Source organism: Sphaeramia orbicularis, chromosome 13 (assembly GCF_902148855.1).
Source record: "Sphaeramia orbicularis chromosome 13, fSphaOr1.1, whole genome shotgun sequence".
In the NCBI taxonomy this organism is placed as follows: domain Eukaryota; kingdom Metazoa; phylum Chordata; class Actinopteri; order Kurtiformes; family Apogonidae; genus Sphaeramia; species Sphaeramia orbicularis.
In genome coordinates, this window is record NC_043969.1 from 46,217,606 (window position 1) to 46,236,533 (window position 18,928).

At 37.3% G+C, this 18,928-nt stretch overlaps 1 protein-coding gene across 5 annotated transcripts in view; it reads right to left on the bottom strand.

Moving 5' to 3' along the window:
- Positions 1–18,928, bottom strand: part of LOC115431601 (sodium/calcium exchanger 2-like) — a 324,862-nt gene that overhangs the window by 7,338 nt on the left and 298,596 nt on the right. For all 5 annotated transcript variants that reach the window (XM_030152081.1, XM_030152077.1, XM_030152078.1 and 2 more), the window contains 5 exons: positions 13,510–13,613; positions 11,495–11,512; positions 10,120–10,244; positions 4,936–5,035; positions 1,159–1,434 (listed from right to left, as the gene is read on the bottom strand). In XM_030152081.1, the coding sequence (XP_030007941.1) occupies positions 1,159–1,434; positions 4,936–5,035; positions 10,120–10,244; positions 11,495–11,512; positions 13,510–13,613 (623 nt within the window). The remainder of the gene's footprint in view (positions 1–1,158; positions 1,435–4,935; positions 5,036–10,119; positions 10,245–11,494; positions 11,513–13,509; positions 13,614–18,928) is intronic.

Genomic DNA, 18,928 nt, shown 5'->3' on the forward strand with positions numbered 1-18,928 from the left:
AATATAATAAAATGTTTGAGCCAATAACGTAATAACTTCCCATATTATTAGTAAAATGTTATTACATTATTGGTTCAAAAACTGGATTACATTATTAGCTTTATAACATTTAAAATGGCCAGGATTATTACATTATTGTTACTAATTAACCTATACGTACCTGTTTTTAATGGCAGACAACATGGAGGAAATCAGCGTGGTGAAGTGAGAACATGCTACTACATGTAGTTACAGCTAATGAACCAATCACAGACAGGGAGTGACAAGGCTAATTGCTAACTGTGCAATATTGATCCAATCACGGATGTATTATTTCAATAAGCACATCACGATACCAACCAACAGTAACACTACTTCTTCCTATTGTTATGTTGGACTGAGGGCAGACTGGATGCTATAGTGATTCACTCCTCCCACTAGTGGCACAAAGTGGTTTAATGAGACAGGACGAAGCAGGGCTAGCTGGTTAGCAGGCTAACTGCATATTATGTCTTTTACACAACTGTTACAACTGACATTTAATCAGATTCTGGTGATAATTTTAATGAATTTTTGGGAGTCGTTGGTTAGAAATGTTCCAAATTCTATCTTTAAAATATATAATTGGCCCTTCTGGCTCGATGAGCAATCCTGCTCAAGTGGAGGGATGCTTTCCCTCCCACTCAAGTACAGTGGTTGGAAGACATTATGTCCTGCTTAAGACTGGAGAAAATTACATTCTTACTTCAGCAAACCAATGTGAAATTCCAGAAAGTGTGAGGTCCCTTCCTAAAAACATTCCAGACCCTGTAAATGCTTGACGTTTAGGTGCAGTTTAACAACGCTGCACACTTTGTACTTACTCCTAGCGCAGGTTTCTGTTGTGATAGTGATTCTTTACTATGTCTAGTGCACTGGAAATGACTGAGGGGGGATTATTTTATGTACAGTCTGTTGTTTGTTCTGTTTTTCTTTGTTTTGTTGTTTTGTTTCTGGTATGGTGCCAGCTGTAATTGATATACACCCATGCTCACTTCAGATTTCTGTAAAGACCAGTCAGTGCTGCACTTGTTTTAAACTGAGACAACTTCAATAAAAAGATCTTGATTAAAAAAAAACAAAACATAATTGGATTCATAAAGCACAAACTTTGCTAAATATTTCCAACTACACTCTCACCTGGAATAGAGGTTCCCAGAGCCACGAACACCACGGCGGTCACAGTGTCCCGAAGGCCCACGGTGCAGCCGAAGTGCGACGCCAGATCTCCTATGATGGCGGTGAGGAGGCCGATGACGCTGATGGAGACGAAGAAGCAGGCCCAGCCGTTCCAGTACTCTGTGGGCGGGACGCAGGCGAACAGAACCTTCCAGAATACGGTGAGGAAGTGCATGACGTAGTCGTAACAGGACGGGAGGCGTTCCTCACGGCCCTCTTCATCCTCATCACCGTCACCTGGGGCCAGTTCAGAGGAACACTTTACTGAGATCATTTCAACAACACAACGTACGCTTTTCAGTTAAAGTATGAGCAGATAAAACACCCAGTTTATCTTCCCTCTACGAAGTTTCACTGCATTATTACTGTCAAACTCCATGTGACTGATGAGGATTCAGATGCTCCAGAAGGTCATTTCAACTAATTATCTGTTGAAGTGAAATGTTCATTAGGGAGGGTTAATGAAAGTAGAAGGATATAGCCGTATTCATCTTGATTTCCATCTGTTTGAAGGTAATTAAGGCAGGGATTGAAGTAATTCATGTCAACAAATATATGTGATCCACAGTGACTATGAGTCTGAATCTCCAGCTTCTCCTGAAACCAATAATAAGTCATCATTTGAGTGTCGCTGTGAAGATCTGGGAATACAGAACTAAATTCCAGCCAAAACTGAACAACTGAAGCAAATACCTTGTGATTAATTAGAAGTGGTGCACTTTGCTGGTATAAAACTCCTCTAATTCGCTAATGAAGCAGGTTTTGTGAATCTAAAACATACCCATCGAGCACGTCTTACAAGGATAAAAACATACATATAGTGGTTTTTTTCATGGTCTTTCTACAAACATCCTGAATTATTCAACTCCACAACAGCAGGAGGTGCTACAAGTCATTTTAAAAGTGCTGGGCTCTAACAGATAATGTACCCCCTTTTAATTTTAATTCATCTTCAAACATTCTAAAGGTCAAATTGTTATATTTTAGGCTACTTTAGTTTACCGCATTTGCCCCTACATTTAACATTTATACATAAAGCTCTGCCAAAATTATTAGCCCGCCAAATTATAAACCCTCTTTTAAGAGGATTTGCAGACATTTTAACCCATAAAGACCCAAACAGCCACTGACAATCAAATCCATCTACTGATCTTAAGTATTTAATATCTGTTGATCCACTAATCCTATCAATTCACGTAAATAATTGATTTAAAATGCAGTTTGTCATCTTTTCGTGGTCATCAGATATGACCCATTTGGACGTTCAGAGGCTCCGTAGTTATCGTGGAAACACCATCATCTTCTACAACATTGATTCATCCATAAAACCCATGGCAGTGGGTGGACACACTTGTTTTTAATATTCAGTTAATGATATCTTTGCTGAAAAAGTCCCTTTTTCTTCAGTTTTATCTGTTTTTCATATAATAACTGTCAACTTTAATCTGAGCTTTTATGAACATCTGCATGATCAACAAATTAAATAATGGAAAAAACCTGATTTTGACTGAAAATACAGAGGATAGCATTTTAATAAACTGTGATAAATAACCTAAGACAGGTTAAATAAAGAGAAAAAATTCCTTTGGGAACTGCCACAAATGTAGCTCTGGGTCTTTATGGGTTAAATCAGGTCCTGAAGTTACATAAAAGCTGCTGTATGTTTTTCACAGTGTTTGCAGAGTTTGAAGCCCTAAACCCTCTAATCTTTATTCTCCAGAGACTTCACCGTCAGACCTTCATGCATCTGCGACGCCTGAATTATTGAATATGTGTAGTGACATTTTACCTCCACTAGATGGAACTGTTTTATCTTTTAACAAATCAGACCCAACAGTTTCACATGGTTGAATAGAGAACAGTATTTATCTGTAGCTGCGTGATCAGAACGGATCAATAACTCGTGCTTGATTTTCTACCACAATAATTAATTACATCTCAGAGTAATTTATTTAGACTATATGTAGTTTGTGATGCTGGAGCCCATATGTAAAACGTCAAGGCAGGTGGAAGTCTGTTACGTCTGCTGTTAATGAGCTTTATTGACCCAAAAGACAAACATTCATCAACACATAGTGGTGTTTAGTCGTTTGTTTGGTCATTCGTTCTGTTAGAGGTTTGAATCTGTTGTTCACCACTTCAAATATGGAACTGGTTTTGTATTTCCTTCAGATGGTTAACTCTGGTAAAGAGGTGATGTTAAAACTCTGGAATCGAGACTGCTGGTCGATAAACAACTTCCAGCAATGTCTCCTTTCTTATAGTCTTATCATTGCCAGTTGAAGGTACATAATCATGATGGAAGCACCTCCACTTCATTGTGAGCTTTTATCTTCTATCCAACAGTAATTAGAGGGTTTTTATTGATTTATATTCTGTTTTTAGCTTATCAACAGTTACTATAAAAAACCCAAACCAGTCCTGTTCTTACTGACAGTTATCGCCAGTGCCTACAATTTATTTTTGCCGTCGTTTGACAGGAAACAGTGAAGAAGTGACAGGATGGATTGACATGAAATGTAAGCACTTCAGATAAATACCTAGAAAATGGACTAAAATAGGAAAAGCAACATGTTGGTGGCAAATGAAGAGGCAGGATAAGTGGGACATCTATGGACAAGTCAGTAGAATTAAAGAAAAATGGAAAAAAAATCTTGTGTTCAGTGCAAATAAAATGGAATATTTTGAACTATAATGACAAACATTGTTTGTCTATGTACAGTCTAAGACCTGATTCATTTTTCCTTGAGTTTTTCCAAGTGGGAGACTATATTTTAAGGGTAAATTTTTCCTCTTTTTTTCTCATTTTAATCATCTGTAATTTTGTTTTTGTTTAATATGATGTTATATCATACGTTTTTCCAGATAAACATTATTTTGTGTATGTGATTTTGGTGATACATGTAATTCTCTGAACTGAATTAATAATTAAAAAATAAATATATATTGACATGAAATAAAGGTCCAGATGTTACTGTTCACCATCTGTATTTTATCATCAAATTAAATTGCTGTTCATGACCTGTTTATAATTAATAGAAATTTTGTCATTTTTTTGACTGGAGAAAATAAAGCCACATATTGGAAGATTTGTTATCCAATTAAGACCCAGTACTACTTTAATAGCAGTGATTTATCACCATTTATTATAATATTATCCTGTGTATTTTGCATTTTTCAGTGTAAATTAAGTATGTTCCTATATTTAATTCACTGATCATGTAGATGTTCATAAAAGCTCAGAGTAAATTCAAAGGTCATTGCATCAGAAACAGAGAAAACTGAAGAAAAAGTGACTTTTTCAGTCAAAGCTATCATGAACTGAACATAAACCAAGTGTCTCCATCCACTGTCATTTTTCAAACTGTATGGGTTTATTATTTTTTTCTTCAATTTCATTAAGTTTGTGGTTTAGTTTGTTCTTGTTGCTTATTGTTTTGTCAATTTTTATTCATTTGTTCATTTTATTGATTACTTTGGCTTTTTTAAAATAATTTTTTTGTTTTTTTTGTTTTTTTTACTTCATTTCAGTAATTATTTAGCTTTTTTTTTCATGTTACTTATTTTGTAAATTTGTGTTCATTTTATTTACAATTTAAAATCAGTCTTTCAGTTATAATCACACATCAGGACTCCAGTGCTCATTAAAACCACAGCATCAGGTTCATGTTTTTAACTGCGTCTCCACACTGACGGCGGTTTGTTCTGTCCGGTCATGTGACCACGCCCACAGCTCACCTGCGCTGACAGTGACGGCCTCCACAAACTGTTCCCTCCAGGAGTGCGTTCCGATCACCAGCGCCAGGTTGGTCTTCTTAATGAGCTTGTCGACCGTGCTCTGCCAATCAAAAGTACAACAACTCGTCATTAGCATGAGCAGCCGTGGACAGGTGACAGCCGCTCAGGTGTGATGCAGCTCATTAGATCTGCATGTGTGGTCTGTTCATGTGGGATCTGTGTCATGTGTGACCACATCATCTGCTGCTGCTCTTCAGGAGGATTCCACTTGGAGTTAGAGCGTACACAACCATGTCAGTGTGACTGTAAATACCACTTTATCGCCTGTTTTTAGCCTCATACAGTCGCAGGAAAAATGATTAGACCATCAAAAGTCATTAAAAAAATCAAGTTTTGTACAATTTGCTTGTCCGAAAAAAAAGAACGAAAAAAAAAATAAAGATAAAAGAATGTATGTACATTCCAACACTGAAAAACAACAAAGACTGAGGTGGAATAAAATTTTTGCACAGGACTTTGGAGAAGTTTGGCACAAGCACAGATGCATAAATGAGGAGTTTAATGTCCACAAATGGAGCTCTGACCTGACACCATTCTGAACCCCCCTCCTCCTGCCTCATACTGATCTGCTTTGACAAACAGGTACATCACCGTCCCGTTTGTGTCAACCTGACTTTATCTGAGCAGAGCAAACACAGCCTCTCAGGCCTCTGGCATCGATCTTACTCAACTTTATTATTCCTGCGTCGTTTCACACTAACCACAAATCATAAGAGACAGGGCCAATTATAATTCCACAAGGGGTCAGCTGACTCCATAATCAAATAGAGGGTGAGTATTGAATTTAGTGGACGGTGTTTAGAGGGAAAAGATGAAGGCAGGGACAGAAGCACGGACGCTTCTTCTTCCACTTCATTCATTTAGTATATTGCCTCTGTAATTAATTCTTATGCAATCGGAGCATGTGTTGGTTTTGTGGCGGCGTATTCTGGTTCAGCTTTGTATAGTCAAACAAAAGAGTCTGCACATAAGATTAGACAGACTCCTGACGGAAAATACGCCTACATGAGTTTATTCTTAACTCAGTATCAACTGTTATACGCCATAAGATCTGGAAGAACATGTTTGTTCTACTTCACATCATGCGTTTACCTTGAGTGAACTTATATTTAATAGAAAGACACCCAATAAAAGTAGAATAACTCCATATTCACATGAGAAATGTTGTATTTAGATGTTTCTTTTGCCCTTTTGTGACACTTTGTGCAAACATGTTTATACATATATGTTTTTACATATTATATTTTATATAAATTTTAATATTTTTCCATGTTTATGACATTAGAAAGCAGACTTTCAGCATTAAAGGCTTTGTACAAACACTCCCACTGCAACAATATCAGCATTTAACAGCAACCTCCCCCCACTCCCCCATAATTACTCATATATCAGCAACACTAAAGCAAAGTATGTCATGATGACGTTTACTTTTACAATATATAATATGTTTCCATGTCTGTTGCTATGTTTTATTTCTGTTGAATCTGCACTTTCCAGAAATTCAACTCCTTATCCATGAGTGATACGATCAACCGTACTATAGATCATCTGATTGTTGTAACAATATCATTTAAGGTACATCTGAAAGTTGAAATACTCAGTTTAGTTGCAATTTCATGTTAGTTTTGATCATAAGTTGTCTAAAAGTTATTCAAGTTTTGTGAAACATTTATGTGCAGCAGCGATGCTAAGCTACTTTCAAGAGGGTTCATTTAAAGGGTCAAAATGTCAAATGTGACATGGATCATTTGTTGGTTTTAATTTCTAAAATAAAAGATATCCCTGCTCACATCTATGATAACAGCGTGTACACTGTTTTTCTACATAAATCCTTCTGGTTCTTCCTTCTGCTCTTCAACAGTGGTAACAGTACAACACCAGGCAGCATTAGCTTAGAAAGAGAGTCGGTTAGTGTTGAAAAACAACTGGTTTACAGCACAACCGACTCCAACACATAAATACAGGTCAGTGTTACATATTGTACCTTTAATTTTAATGTAACAAAGGATAAAAAGATATTATCACTTCCATCAGCTACTACATATGTGACAATTTCATGACAAGGACAATGACTCCCCTCCGGTTGACGCTACAGAGCTCTGTACGTCAAAACAACAAGACACAATAACAGTTTCTTCCCCAAAGCCATCACACTGATGAAAAATTAAACCTGCAGTGTAACAATAACTCATACATGTCATGTACAACCTCCACCTGTTGTCTGCTCTTTCTCTGTCCTTGCACATTTTTTCCATTGTACATTTTTTTAATTGCACAATTTGACTTAAAAGATTATACAATTTTTATTACAAAAAGTTTTTTACTCATTTAAACTCGGTTTTAGTTGTTTTTTTTTTAGTACGTTTTAATTATGTTGTACAGAAAGAGCATAGTTTAAAAAAAAAAAACAGAGTAAAATTCCTGTATTCTTTTGAAGATACTTGGCGAATAAAGGTGATTCTGATTGTGATTTAATTATTTATTTCTATGCTTAGAGATGTAAAAAGTACGCTACTTTGCGCATTTTATGTATATTGGTGTGTTGGTAAAGCAGACCATATGTTCCGTTATATTCCATGTTAATAAGCAGGAATACTTCTGTGATTAAAAATCTGTTGTAATTTTCCTAACAGGTGAAACAGATGGGTCAAGTCCTTAACATGCCTCTCCATCCTGCATCTCTGCTGAAGTGCCAATTCCTGCTACGCCAATAAACTAATATAGTTGTTTACTCTGCGTTTCTGGCTTTTATTTGTATAAAACCCACCTGAGCCTCATTCATAGTTCTAATATTGAACTGCTTGAAGTTTGTTAGAAGGTCAAAAGGCAAATGTAATACCGCTTCATGCATGCTGTGGGAATTTATCTTCTGTGTGTCCTGGTATAACTGGACCAACTTGTGCTTTTTAATCAGTTAAACCCATATTAGGTTTGTCATGGAGAGGGTTCAGACTTTGGTTCACTCATGTGAGGAACACAGTGACGGCTGATTGGGTAAAAGTGACCAGAGAAAGTAAATACAGTTTATTTGACGTTGTCACGGTGCAGGTTTTTTGGACCTGACCACAAACAAACCTACGGAAATCTGATCTGAACATGGAGCTAAGTTTCTGCCAAAAGTGAAGAATACATCAACAAAATAGGTTTTACAAATGCTCTGTGATTCTCTGATAAACATTTTAGCTCCAAAAATACTGATATTCAACTACTTCTTTGGTGTCTGACTTGCTTATCTCAACCTCAGATTGTCAAAGATGATAATAAATTTCAAAAGATCTTAAATAAAGCTGACACCATTTTACGTCAGTATCATCAGGTGTCTTGTCACATCCAAATATTTTCCGGTGACACTGCTCTAACAAAGATATTGACCGTGATATTGATAATCTCTGACTTTATAAATGAGATGAGACCAGCAGCAGGGTCAACAGACTGAGACGTGACTGTCTCAAGAAAGAAGTGGAAAAATCACTGAGACTCTACTGGAAACACCCAATCAGAACTATTCAGTCTGAAGAGGCCACGTCCGTTGATAACAGTGAGAAACCACTTTGTGCTTTTTAATCAGCGAATCTCAGCGAGTGTCTTCTTCTATACTGGGAGGGAATGATCACTCTGGATGATAAAACAGGATCAATAAAATGATTAGGAAGGAGCTGTAGTGATTAGTCAGACCCACTCCAGGTCACTATAGAAAAGACAGACTAAATTAAAAATGATTTTGTGATTTGAAGATCATCCACTGCCCTGTTTCTAATGGAGTAGTTTAATGATGTCTTGAGTAGATTTCATTGGGTTTATATGGAGGTATATGGTCTATAGCAGTGGTGCGTGACCCCATTTTAACATCACAAATTTCTGGCGACCTCAGATATTCGAAACAGAGACATTTTTCTCTTGGAGATGTCTTAGCGGAGCCAGGCGGGTGAAGAAATCTTCCTATTCTCTATTCGGTCTGGTTTTCTAACTGCAACTGTGTTCGAGCAGATTGAAGCGCAGTAACGCATGCGGTCACATGATTGGGTAAATCAAAATATGCCCTCTCAGATATTATATTCTGCATTTTATTTCAACTTGATTTTTATTAGGAAGTGTGTGGTGTTTTAATTATAATGAAATATCTATTGAATCATTAAAAAAAAAATTTATTAGTAATTTTTAAAATTTTTTGTCAATTACTAGAAATTTCAGGCAAACCCATTTGAATTCCCAACTAGGGATGGGACTTGATAAGAATTTAACAATTCTGATTCCATAATCGTTTTGCTTATCGATCTGATTCCTTATCGATTCTCTTATCGATTCTCATTGGGTGAGGGAATAAAAGAGTACAAACGGGTGTGTTTGCATTAAACACACCCAGGGGCACCATACAGTCAAACTGAAACTTAAGATGCTTTACTAATTCCTCTATGTCTCCCGTTGTTTTGCACCTCATTTCCTTTTCCCTACCTTCAGAAAACTTCGTTTGAGGGGGCAGGATGTTTGTTGCCTGCACCAGAACCAGACCCGGATGATGCCCTGGTGTTCACTCTGCCACTAGATTCACAGGTGTCGCTAAGTAGAGTTTCAAATACGTGATACTCCTGCAAATGAATCACATGCTGTGTGGACAAATGTTTGAGCATATTGGAGGGATTTCCCCCTTTTGAAGAAATGGAAGCTTAGACAGTGTTCCAAGTGGCCCTAGTCTTGTCTTTTTGGAGTGTTTCTGCCTCAACGCCATGTTGGCTACGTTCTGACCAAAACAATGCAGCATGCGCGCGACGTCATCACACATGTGCAACGAAGGTGGAACTGATTAGCAGAATAGTTAATCAGGCACGCAAACGATTCCAAGGAATCGAGCTATTTGGAACCGGTTCTCAAGAAGAACCGATTCTCAAGAAGAACCGATTCTCAATTCCCATCCCTAGTCCTGACCCCAAGGTGGATAAACACTGGTCTATAGTGTCAGTGTTATTTGTTTATCAGAGTTAAAATGGCTGCAAATGTTTCCCCGTGGAAGGTTAGTAAAGTCTAATCTCTGTTTTTTTTATGGTCTGCTGTGGAACAGTTCTTACGACACAAAACTACATGAAGGCTGTGTTCTCAAAGAGGAAAATAAAGTGGTAAATAACGCACCTTGAACTCATACGACTCCTCGATGACGACCTCCAGGCGGCTGTGTTCTCCCAGGATGGGCTTCCCCATCTCAGCTATCCTCCGAGCCTCCTCCTCCTCGGCGCTCATCTGGCCCTCGCTGCCATCTGTAGAACGACACAATAAAAAAACAGGAAACAGACTGAAGTCCATGGACCAGTCAACACAACTCTACTGTTACTGATCAAATAACACAAAAATACCCCAAAAAACAGGAAGCAGTGAGAGTTTAAAAACAATTTTGTGGTCAGGATGAAGAATAGGCTGCCCTGCTATTTGTGTTTCCATGAATGTTTTATGGAAAAAGCAATATTTTTACACAGCACAGACACTGCTTTTACATTTTTCTTGTGTTGGTCCATCAGGGTCAGCAAGCCCTAAAGAATCAGAATCACTGACTTACAATTACACCCTACATTTTTGTTTTTGTTCCATGAATTAAATTAATTGTCTTGATTTGGTATCTTTTCTCTCGGTTTCACTGCTTCCAGTTGTGTATGTGTACATTAGAGCATTTGTCCAATCACATTTCACCACACTGTAAAAATCAAAATCTTACTAAGTGTATTTTTCTCATTTCTTGTCAAAATATCTCATCACACTTGATTCAAGATGTTTTTGCTTAATTCAAGCAAAAAATCTGCCTATAGAACAAGTGAAAATTATCTTGGTAAGATTTCTTGAAATAAGATTCTAGATATCTATTGTCTAAAAATAAGTTCTTATATCTCACTGAAAAGTTACTCTTTAGGTGATTATGTCTTATTTTCAGTGTGATGAGATATTTTGACTAGAAATGAGAAAAATACACTTGGTAAGATTTAGATTTTTTCCAGTGCACCATGTATTACCGGGCGAAAGAAATCTGTGTTGAGGCTCAGAATCAACAGTGTCATCTCTGGAGCTTCAAATAAAAGGAATGGACCTGTTCCTTTAACCAATCAGATTTCATGTTGGCCACACAGTGGTGATCTAGCAGGGGTATAATAATGTAGGCATTTGATTGGATGGTCAAAGAGCTCATCTACAAACCACATCAGTAAAGACTTACATAAGACAAAATCTATTGGTTTAGATTTAATATCTGTTTTCAACCCATTTATTCAGTAAATATTGCTGACTGCGTTGAGATGATGTACATGGTGCAGCTGTGGCTGTAGAGAAAGACCTGCTGAGTTGTGTTCATTGGTTTCTTGCTTTAGTAATAACATTCATTCTCTGTCAGATACCTGTCTGTGATGCAACAGCCCGTTATACTGTGTTTTTTGGACAGTATTGATATTAAAAGGTGGATTAATGGTTAAGTTCCTCCTGTGGATCTACAGATGAAGTGGTAGACATGATCTAATGGTCTTACCTTGGTTGAGAAGCAGAGCTGTAAAGAGGAGAGAGAAAAGAAAAAACAAACAAACAGTAAGTAAAATACAGGCCGACAGCAGCAGCTTCATGAAAAGCTCATCCTGGGAACACATCACAGTGCACTTTATGTACAGACAGGCTATAAAACAGACCCACTAAAGTACTCCACAAACAATTCCAAGAAACACAATTGACTGTACTGTTGTTCACATCAAGACAAATGGTTTTTTGTTGATGTTTCGTTCTTTCCTCCTAACGCACATGATTACTTTGTGCTCCAAGCTCTCAATCTAAATCCTTTCCCAGCCATCTTTAATATTTACTATTAGCACTACATGTCTTCTCTCAGTTCCTCGTCTCAAATCGAGGAGTGTTTTTAGAGCTTTTATGTTCATACGTAGCTTCTTCTGTCAGACTTCTAAGAATATTCTTAGAAATTCACCTAAATACTTCCTTATTCTGCCTGCCTATCTCTAGTTTAATGACAAAAGGAGGTGACTTTGTTGTAGTGGTGACAGGTACAGGATGACAGGATGAATGCTGTGTCTCTGTGTGTCTGAGATAAGATGAAACTGTATTGATCCCTTTGGGTAAAGTAGGTCAGTGAAGCAAGTAAACACAAAATACAAAGAAAGAACAAAAGGCAGGCTGAGAAAAGAACATATTCAGCACAAAACAGCAAATTAAACTGAAATTACCTGCACTTTGTTGACAAGACAAAGAGGATTAAGACTAGATTTATGGGAGTACATAAAATGTAGAAAGTGTTCTGAGCTGAGAGTTGGTCATTTGGTGCTGTTAGTGAACACAACTAACACCAAATCTGAGCTAATTACTGTTGTTAGCTTAGAGCAGAAGTCCAGGTTTTTAAGCTCAAGACTTGACAGAGAAATGTGGCATCTCCTTAGGACCAAAATTTACAAAATACAACCCAACCAGCCATAGCTTCTTCAGTTTTTGTAACCTTTCTACTGTCAAAACAATTCTGAATACACTGTTAGCAACTGTGAGAAACTGATCTGTAACCTGCCTCTTTTCCATTTAACCTGTCTCTTTTCCATTTAACCTGTCTCTTTTCCATTTCTGTAAAGCACTGTAAATTGCCCTGTGTATGAATTGTGGTGTACAAATAAATTTGCCTTGCCTCACTGGAAAATTGATTTTTTGTTTGTTTGTTTTTTTCTCCATATGTGAAAAATATATTTTACACCAGTTTCTGGAATTTAAAGTAAATAAATATGCATGTTGCATTTGGTTTTAGCAAATAGATTATATGTACCTTTACAGTCAACTCAGCTAACATCAGCTAGCAAAGTAACAGCAGCTAATGTTAGCACGTACGGAAATAGCAGCTAATATTAGTTAAGCTAACATCAGCTAACTTCAGCTAGCAAACTCTTTTATTCCTGCTGCTATCAGGTTTCTGAGTAGTGTGCGATTTATGTTTTTATATTGTATCTGTCATTTGTTTTTGAAGTGTGTACTGTTGGCTGTACAATAATTTGCTCCTAGAGGATAATAAAGTACCTTCAACCTTAAAACTAACAGCTGCAAATGTTGGCTGGCAAGCTAAAATTAGCTAATGTTAGCTTGTGAGCTATCGGCAGCTAACATTAGCTAACTTCCGCTAGCAAACCTTTTTATTCCTGCTATCAGGTTCCTGAATAGTGTGTGACTTATGTTTTTATATTGTATATGTCATTTGTTTTTGATGTGTGTACTGTTAGCTGTACAATAATTTGATCCTAGGGGATAATAAAGTACCTTGAAGCTTAAAACTAACAGCTGTAAATGTTAGCTGGCAAGCTAAAATCAGCTAATGTTAGTTTGTGAGCCATCAGCAGCTAACATTAGCTGGAAAGATAACAGCAGCTTGTAAAATTACAGAAGTTCTTTCAAAAACCTACAAGAGGAGAAAACATTTGTGACATCCATGTGATTCTTCTTCACCAAAAAGACGCCTGAAAAAGTGAAAAAAAAAAAAAAAAAAACAGTGATAGTGTTGAAATGTACCTGAGATCCCTCTCTTTAACCAGCGTGGTTCCTCCAATACAATGAAGAAGTTTTCATGTTTTTCATATTCTTCATCATCGATTATCCTCACCTGGAGAGTCTGACTGCACACAAACAAACAAACAAACAAACAAACAAAGACCACGTTAGATTTTCACCATTTTGCATGACATCATGTGTAACTCAAATCATCCCTCTGATCAGGTCCTAACCCTTAAATGTACAGAATTTCATTGTGGACCAGCTTTATCTCTGTAAAGAGGTTTATGATGCTGAAAAATATGTCAAACACTGGAAAAAAAAAACCCTGAGCTGTGAAACCCCAACATTTACAGAACAGCTGATCAGAGTGAGTTCAATCTAGTGAATGAAAACGTCCTTATTAACGAAGCAAAAAGTCAAAGATTCCCCATGAGAACAGGTCATCAAATGAAAACCTCCATATTAATTCAGTGGAAGTAAATATATGTGGATTATATGCACATTTTAAAACAACAGCTGCTGTAGATACAGAGTCAAGGTATGTTAGAAAAAAATCCACATTAATATTAAAAGCTCATTTTGTCCTGGAATTCATACATTGTTTATCATTTATTTCCATAATGGATTATTTTTATTCAGCACAAACTGGAAAGAACCAAAAACCAACAATAAGATATCGACCCACAACATCACATGATTTCAGATTTTTACAAAAATAACACATATCTGTCTTTTACGTATTTACAATCAGCCTTGTAGTGAATATAAACATATTCATTTATCCTGCAAAACTCGCTGACGCTGGAATATTCACATCAACCTGAAAAAATGAATAATCAATAAGTTGTCGACTGTGATGAATCTGTCTATTTTTTTGAGAGTCTAAATTCTGTACCTGTGATTTTTTTTTTTTTAAATGCGAACATTTTCTACTTTTCCTTCTGTAGCAGTAAACTGAAAGTCTTACAAAACATTTAAGGATGTGAAGCTGCATTTTTTCATGATTTTCTGACATTTTATTGACAAATCACCTCCTATTTTTCCCCTAAAACATGACAACTGAATGTTCCCACAAAATAAATGAAAAAGAATGAATCTGTGATCACAGTTCAGATTCATCAGAACACTACTGAACAAAAATGTAATATGAAACTGATATAAAAGTGCATGTGACGTTGCAAAAAACTCCATTAAAAGTGTGGATCTGTGATGTAATATTGTCTGAGTAAATGAGGAGTTGAAGTGTGAAGGAGGGAGAACTAACAGTAATGAAGGGTTTGTAGAAGAAAAGCTGCCAGGGAACAGGTTCATTTCACTGAATAAATCACTGACTCAGAGTTAAACTGAACTCTCGGAGGAAATGAAAGCCAAATATTGAACAAGCTCTGAGTCATCACTAAGCCATCTCTCAGAAACCCTGGACATGACTAACTTATGGTGTTTTGTTTTTCTCTGTACAAACAAAATGTCAGATACGAGAAAAAAACACTTAAAAACACATGATTGCACATATGAATGGAGACGCAGGGGTTTCTGTGATGCGTTCAGGGCAAAGGATGTAGTGGGAAGATGGACGATCAGCATTAATAATTCAGTCAAAGGTGGAAGCAGGGGGAGGATGTTGAACAACAGAGAAAAAAGTCAAGCACTGACAGTAAAAATCAGAGGATTTCAGGATGGATGCTCTTGAAATACACAACAGGCTTATGAACTATGCAATGTGGAGATTTAATGGTAAACGTCTCAAATTACTACAAGTTTTGATCCAAATTAGACATAGAAGTGCTCTATGCTTTTTCATATTAATAGGTGCCTCCTTATTTACTGTAAGAGCTAAATCTTATATTTTAACTTATTTTAGTATTGAAAACTACTAAATTACGAGATGTCAAGGGTGTCCCCAAAAAAATTTACATCATTTGAGATGTCCACATCAAAGTGACAACATGGTCAGGAGAAATGATACTTCATAGAATTTATTGTGGACATAAAATGTTTTATTCTACAAATTTCAAATGAAAAATTCTGGGAGATGATAATTTTTTAATGCTCCAAAGTTATTACAAATGTTCAATGTGTGCACTGCTTGTGACGCAGCACACATCAAGTCAGTTGTGGAGTTCCTGCCACACTCGCTGCAGCATGTGGCGTGTAACTCCAGAGCCTCAGTGATTCTCCTCTTGAGTTCCTCTACACATGGCGATTGTTTATGAAGTTTTCTAACAAATTCATGTTGTGCATTCACATTTGACTGAGTTTGGGCGTACTTCAGTACACAGAACATCTTTTCTGTTGCAGTAAACGGCATGTTTATTCCTGAAAGCAGAAAAATAAAGATGATTGCACTTTTTTGAGCAAAAAGAGCAAACAAATGTTAAGCAGATTATTAGGTGATGAAATGGTCCAATTTTTTGAGACACCCTGTATTATGCAAATTTTATGCTACTCTGTCAGACCCAAGTTACAAGTTTCTTTCTTTCATGTTTTTATATGTATGGAAACATTGCCAGTGTCTTCTGTGTAATTTTTGGACTTTCTAAATTCATCCCGTGGGCCGGTTTTTGGCCTGTGGGCCGTATGTTTGACGCCCCTGGGCTATCGTACGCTTTCCAATAAAAGTTTATTTCATTTAATTTATTCAACCTTTATTTAACCACTAAGTAAGCTGAGAACTGATTCTCATTTTCAATAATGACCTGGCCAAGAGGTAGCATACAGACAGAATGAACAACAGAACAGACAACACGTAAAACAAACAAACTGGATAAGTACATTATTTCAAGTTTTCATAAAAATGTTCCTCGAATCCTCACAGATTTGCCTTCCTCAGCATCTCCTGTCTACATAATCCTGAAAAATGCTCCAAACATCAGATACAAGGTGGTTTTGCAACAGGTTTGTAACAGTTATTTTATTCAGATGCTTAATGAGTTGCTCAGCTTTGGTATTGTATATGTATCTGTACTGTTCCATACCAAACTTCCAGAATCTTTAATATTTAATCAGGTCGATTTCCACTATTTGACACACTCCAGTATCTAAATGACACCATGAGGTCCTGCAGGGCTGCAAAAATAACCCCACCAAATACAGCCGCCGGGAAAAGAAACAAGTACTCGCAGAAGGAAAGGAGTAGTAGAAGGAAATACAAAAGCATGTGTGCCGTCATGATGTCGGAGGTATGAGGGATGATGGCCTGGCATTAGAGGAGAGGAAGTGAAGTGGGGATAAAGTGATGATGCCAAGATCTGTTAATGTCACTGAGTCTGAGATGTCACCGTGGAAACCGTCTCCCTGAGCAGAGGAGAATAAACCATCACTGACGACAGAGAGAGGACAAGATGGATGGAGGATGGAAATAAAAGTTGGACCAAAAGGTATGGAGAAGGAAAAAAAAGAGCGAACAGGGAAGGAGAGGTGGAAAGAAGTGGTAAATGAAAGCAGAAAATTGAAGATGCAGAAGGCAGACTATCGACTGAAAGGATGAAAAATTGTTTAGAGGGGAAAAAAGGTGAGAAAATACGAAAAGGAGGGGAAATAGGAGGAGGAGAACGGACAGAAAGTAGAAAAAAAATCAAACAAGAACAGGAGCGCGATGGATGGATGAAATCGATGACCATTCAACCCGACTGGGAGTAATACGGCGTGAAAATAACAGACGATGATTATGTGAAGTAGAAATGAGCAGTGTAATGAAACAGAAAGGCAGAGCTGAGGACGAAGAACAGAAAGGAGACGGAAACTCAGACGTCGCCTTACAGACTTTAGTAAAATGAATGTTACAGGTCTGCTTTAGATCCACCAGGGTTCAGTTTGGAGTGCGTTTTGACATCATCATATTGATATCTATACTGTTAGTCCTATATTAAACAGGTTATACAGTTGTGCTCATAAGTTTACATACCCTGACAGAACGCAAATGGGACAGTGTTGGATGTTCCAACATGACAATGATCCAAAACACAAGGCTAAGTCCACCTGTCATTGGCAACAGCAGAAAAAGTGAAGGTGAAGGAGTGCTCATCTCAGTCTCCTCAATGTCATGGGATGGCCATGGCTCAGAAGGTAGAGTGGGTCATCCAATAACCAAAGGGTTGATGGTTCAAATCCCACTTCACCCACCTTGCCATTTAGTGTGAATTGTCAGAATTAGGGTTTTACAGGTGAATCAGTGTTGTAGAAGATGACTGTGTTTCCACGGTAACTACAGAGCCTCTGAACATTCAAATGGGTCATATCTGATGACCATGAAGGCTGTGAAACTACCTTTTTCCTGAATGTATTGATAGAATTAGTGAATCTCTAGCTAAAAAGTTAAAAAGCATCTAGTGATCTAAACTGTTTAATACCTGTTGATCTACTAATCCTGTCAATACATGAAAATAATTGGTGTAAAATACAGTTATTCATCTTTTCATGGTCATCAGATATGACCCATTTGGACGTTCAGAGGCTCCGTAGTGAATGTGCAAACACCGTCATCTTCTACAACATTAGCGGCTTTTCTAGTGGACATCTGTGCAAAAGTTTACCGACATTTACTAAATGTTAAAAAAAAACAGAACCGCGCAATGTTGGTTTTTCCATTAAATCACAAATGAAATGATTTGTTTATTATCGTGAGATATATCGAGAAGTCATTCCATAAACATGGTGATGAACGTAAATATGTGTTGATTTACAGATATATTCATTATTATTAAATATTACCCCTCTAGCCCATACTAACTTACAAAATGATTGTTTCCTGGTGTGTCCACACATACCATACCATGTTTCTTTTCTCATTCTTCTTTGCTTGTTGTGACATTCACATGACTCTAGTTGCAGAAAAAGGTCTTTCCATTGCAGTTTTACATGATATACCAATGTCACTATGCCCGAAGAACCACCTCTTGCCAGCGCAAAAACAAGAATTTTGGCAAAATTGTCATTTTTCCATTAGGTGAATTTTTACACGCAAGTTATATTCACACCATTTAAGGGTCAATGGAAAAGCGACTATTGATTCACCAGTAAAACCCATGGAGTTTGATCAATGACAGTGGATGGTGTGACGGCCAGCAGGTGGCCTTTATGGTGAAGCCCTTGCTGCTCTTCACTCTTGTCCTGTCTGTCCAGGAAGCTGGGGGTGTTGTCCTAATCAGGCCCTCATCTGCCTCACCTGGCTGAAGCCCATAAAATGGCCGAGAGCATGGTTGCTCTCTCTCTGCTCCTCTCCTGACCATGGGCTGTCTTCATTTAGTTTAGTTGATTGATCCACACTGCCACACACTACACGCACCAACATCACTGCTTTCACTACTGACTTACACGTTCACGTTATTTTTATTTAATAAATCTTTGTTAAACTGTTTGTGCCTTGTGTGGTCTCCCCTCTTTGTTGCTGCTCCTGAGCCAGAGTAGTAACAATGGACACATATGCTTTTACTTTCAG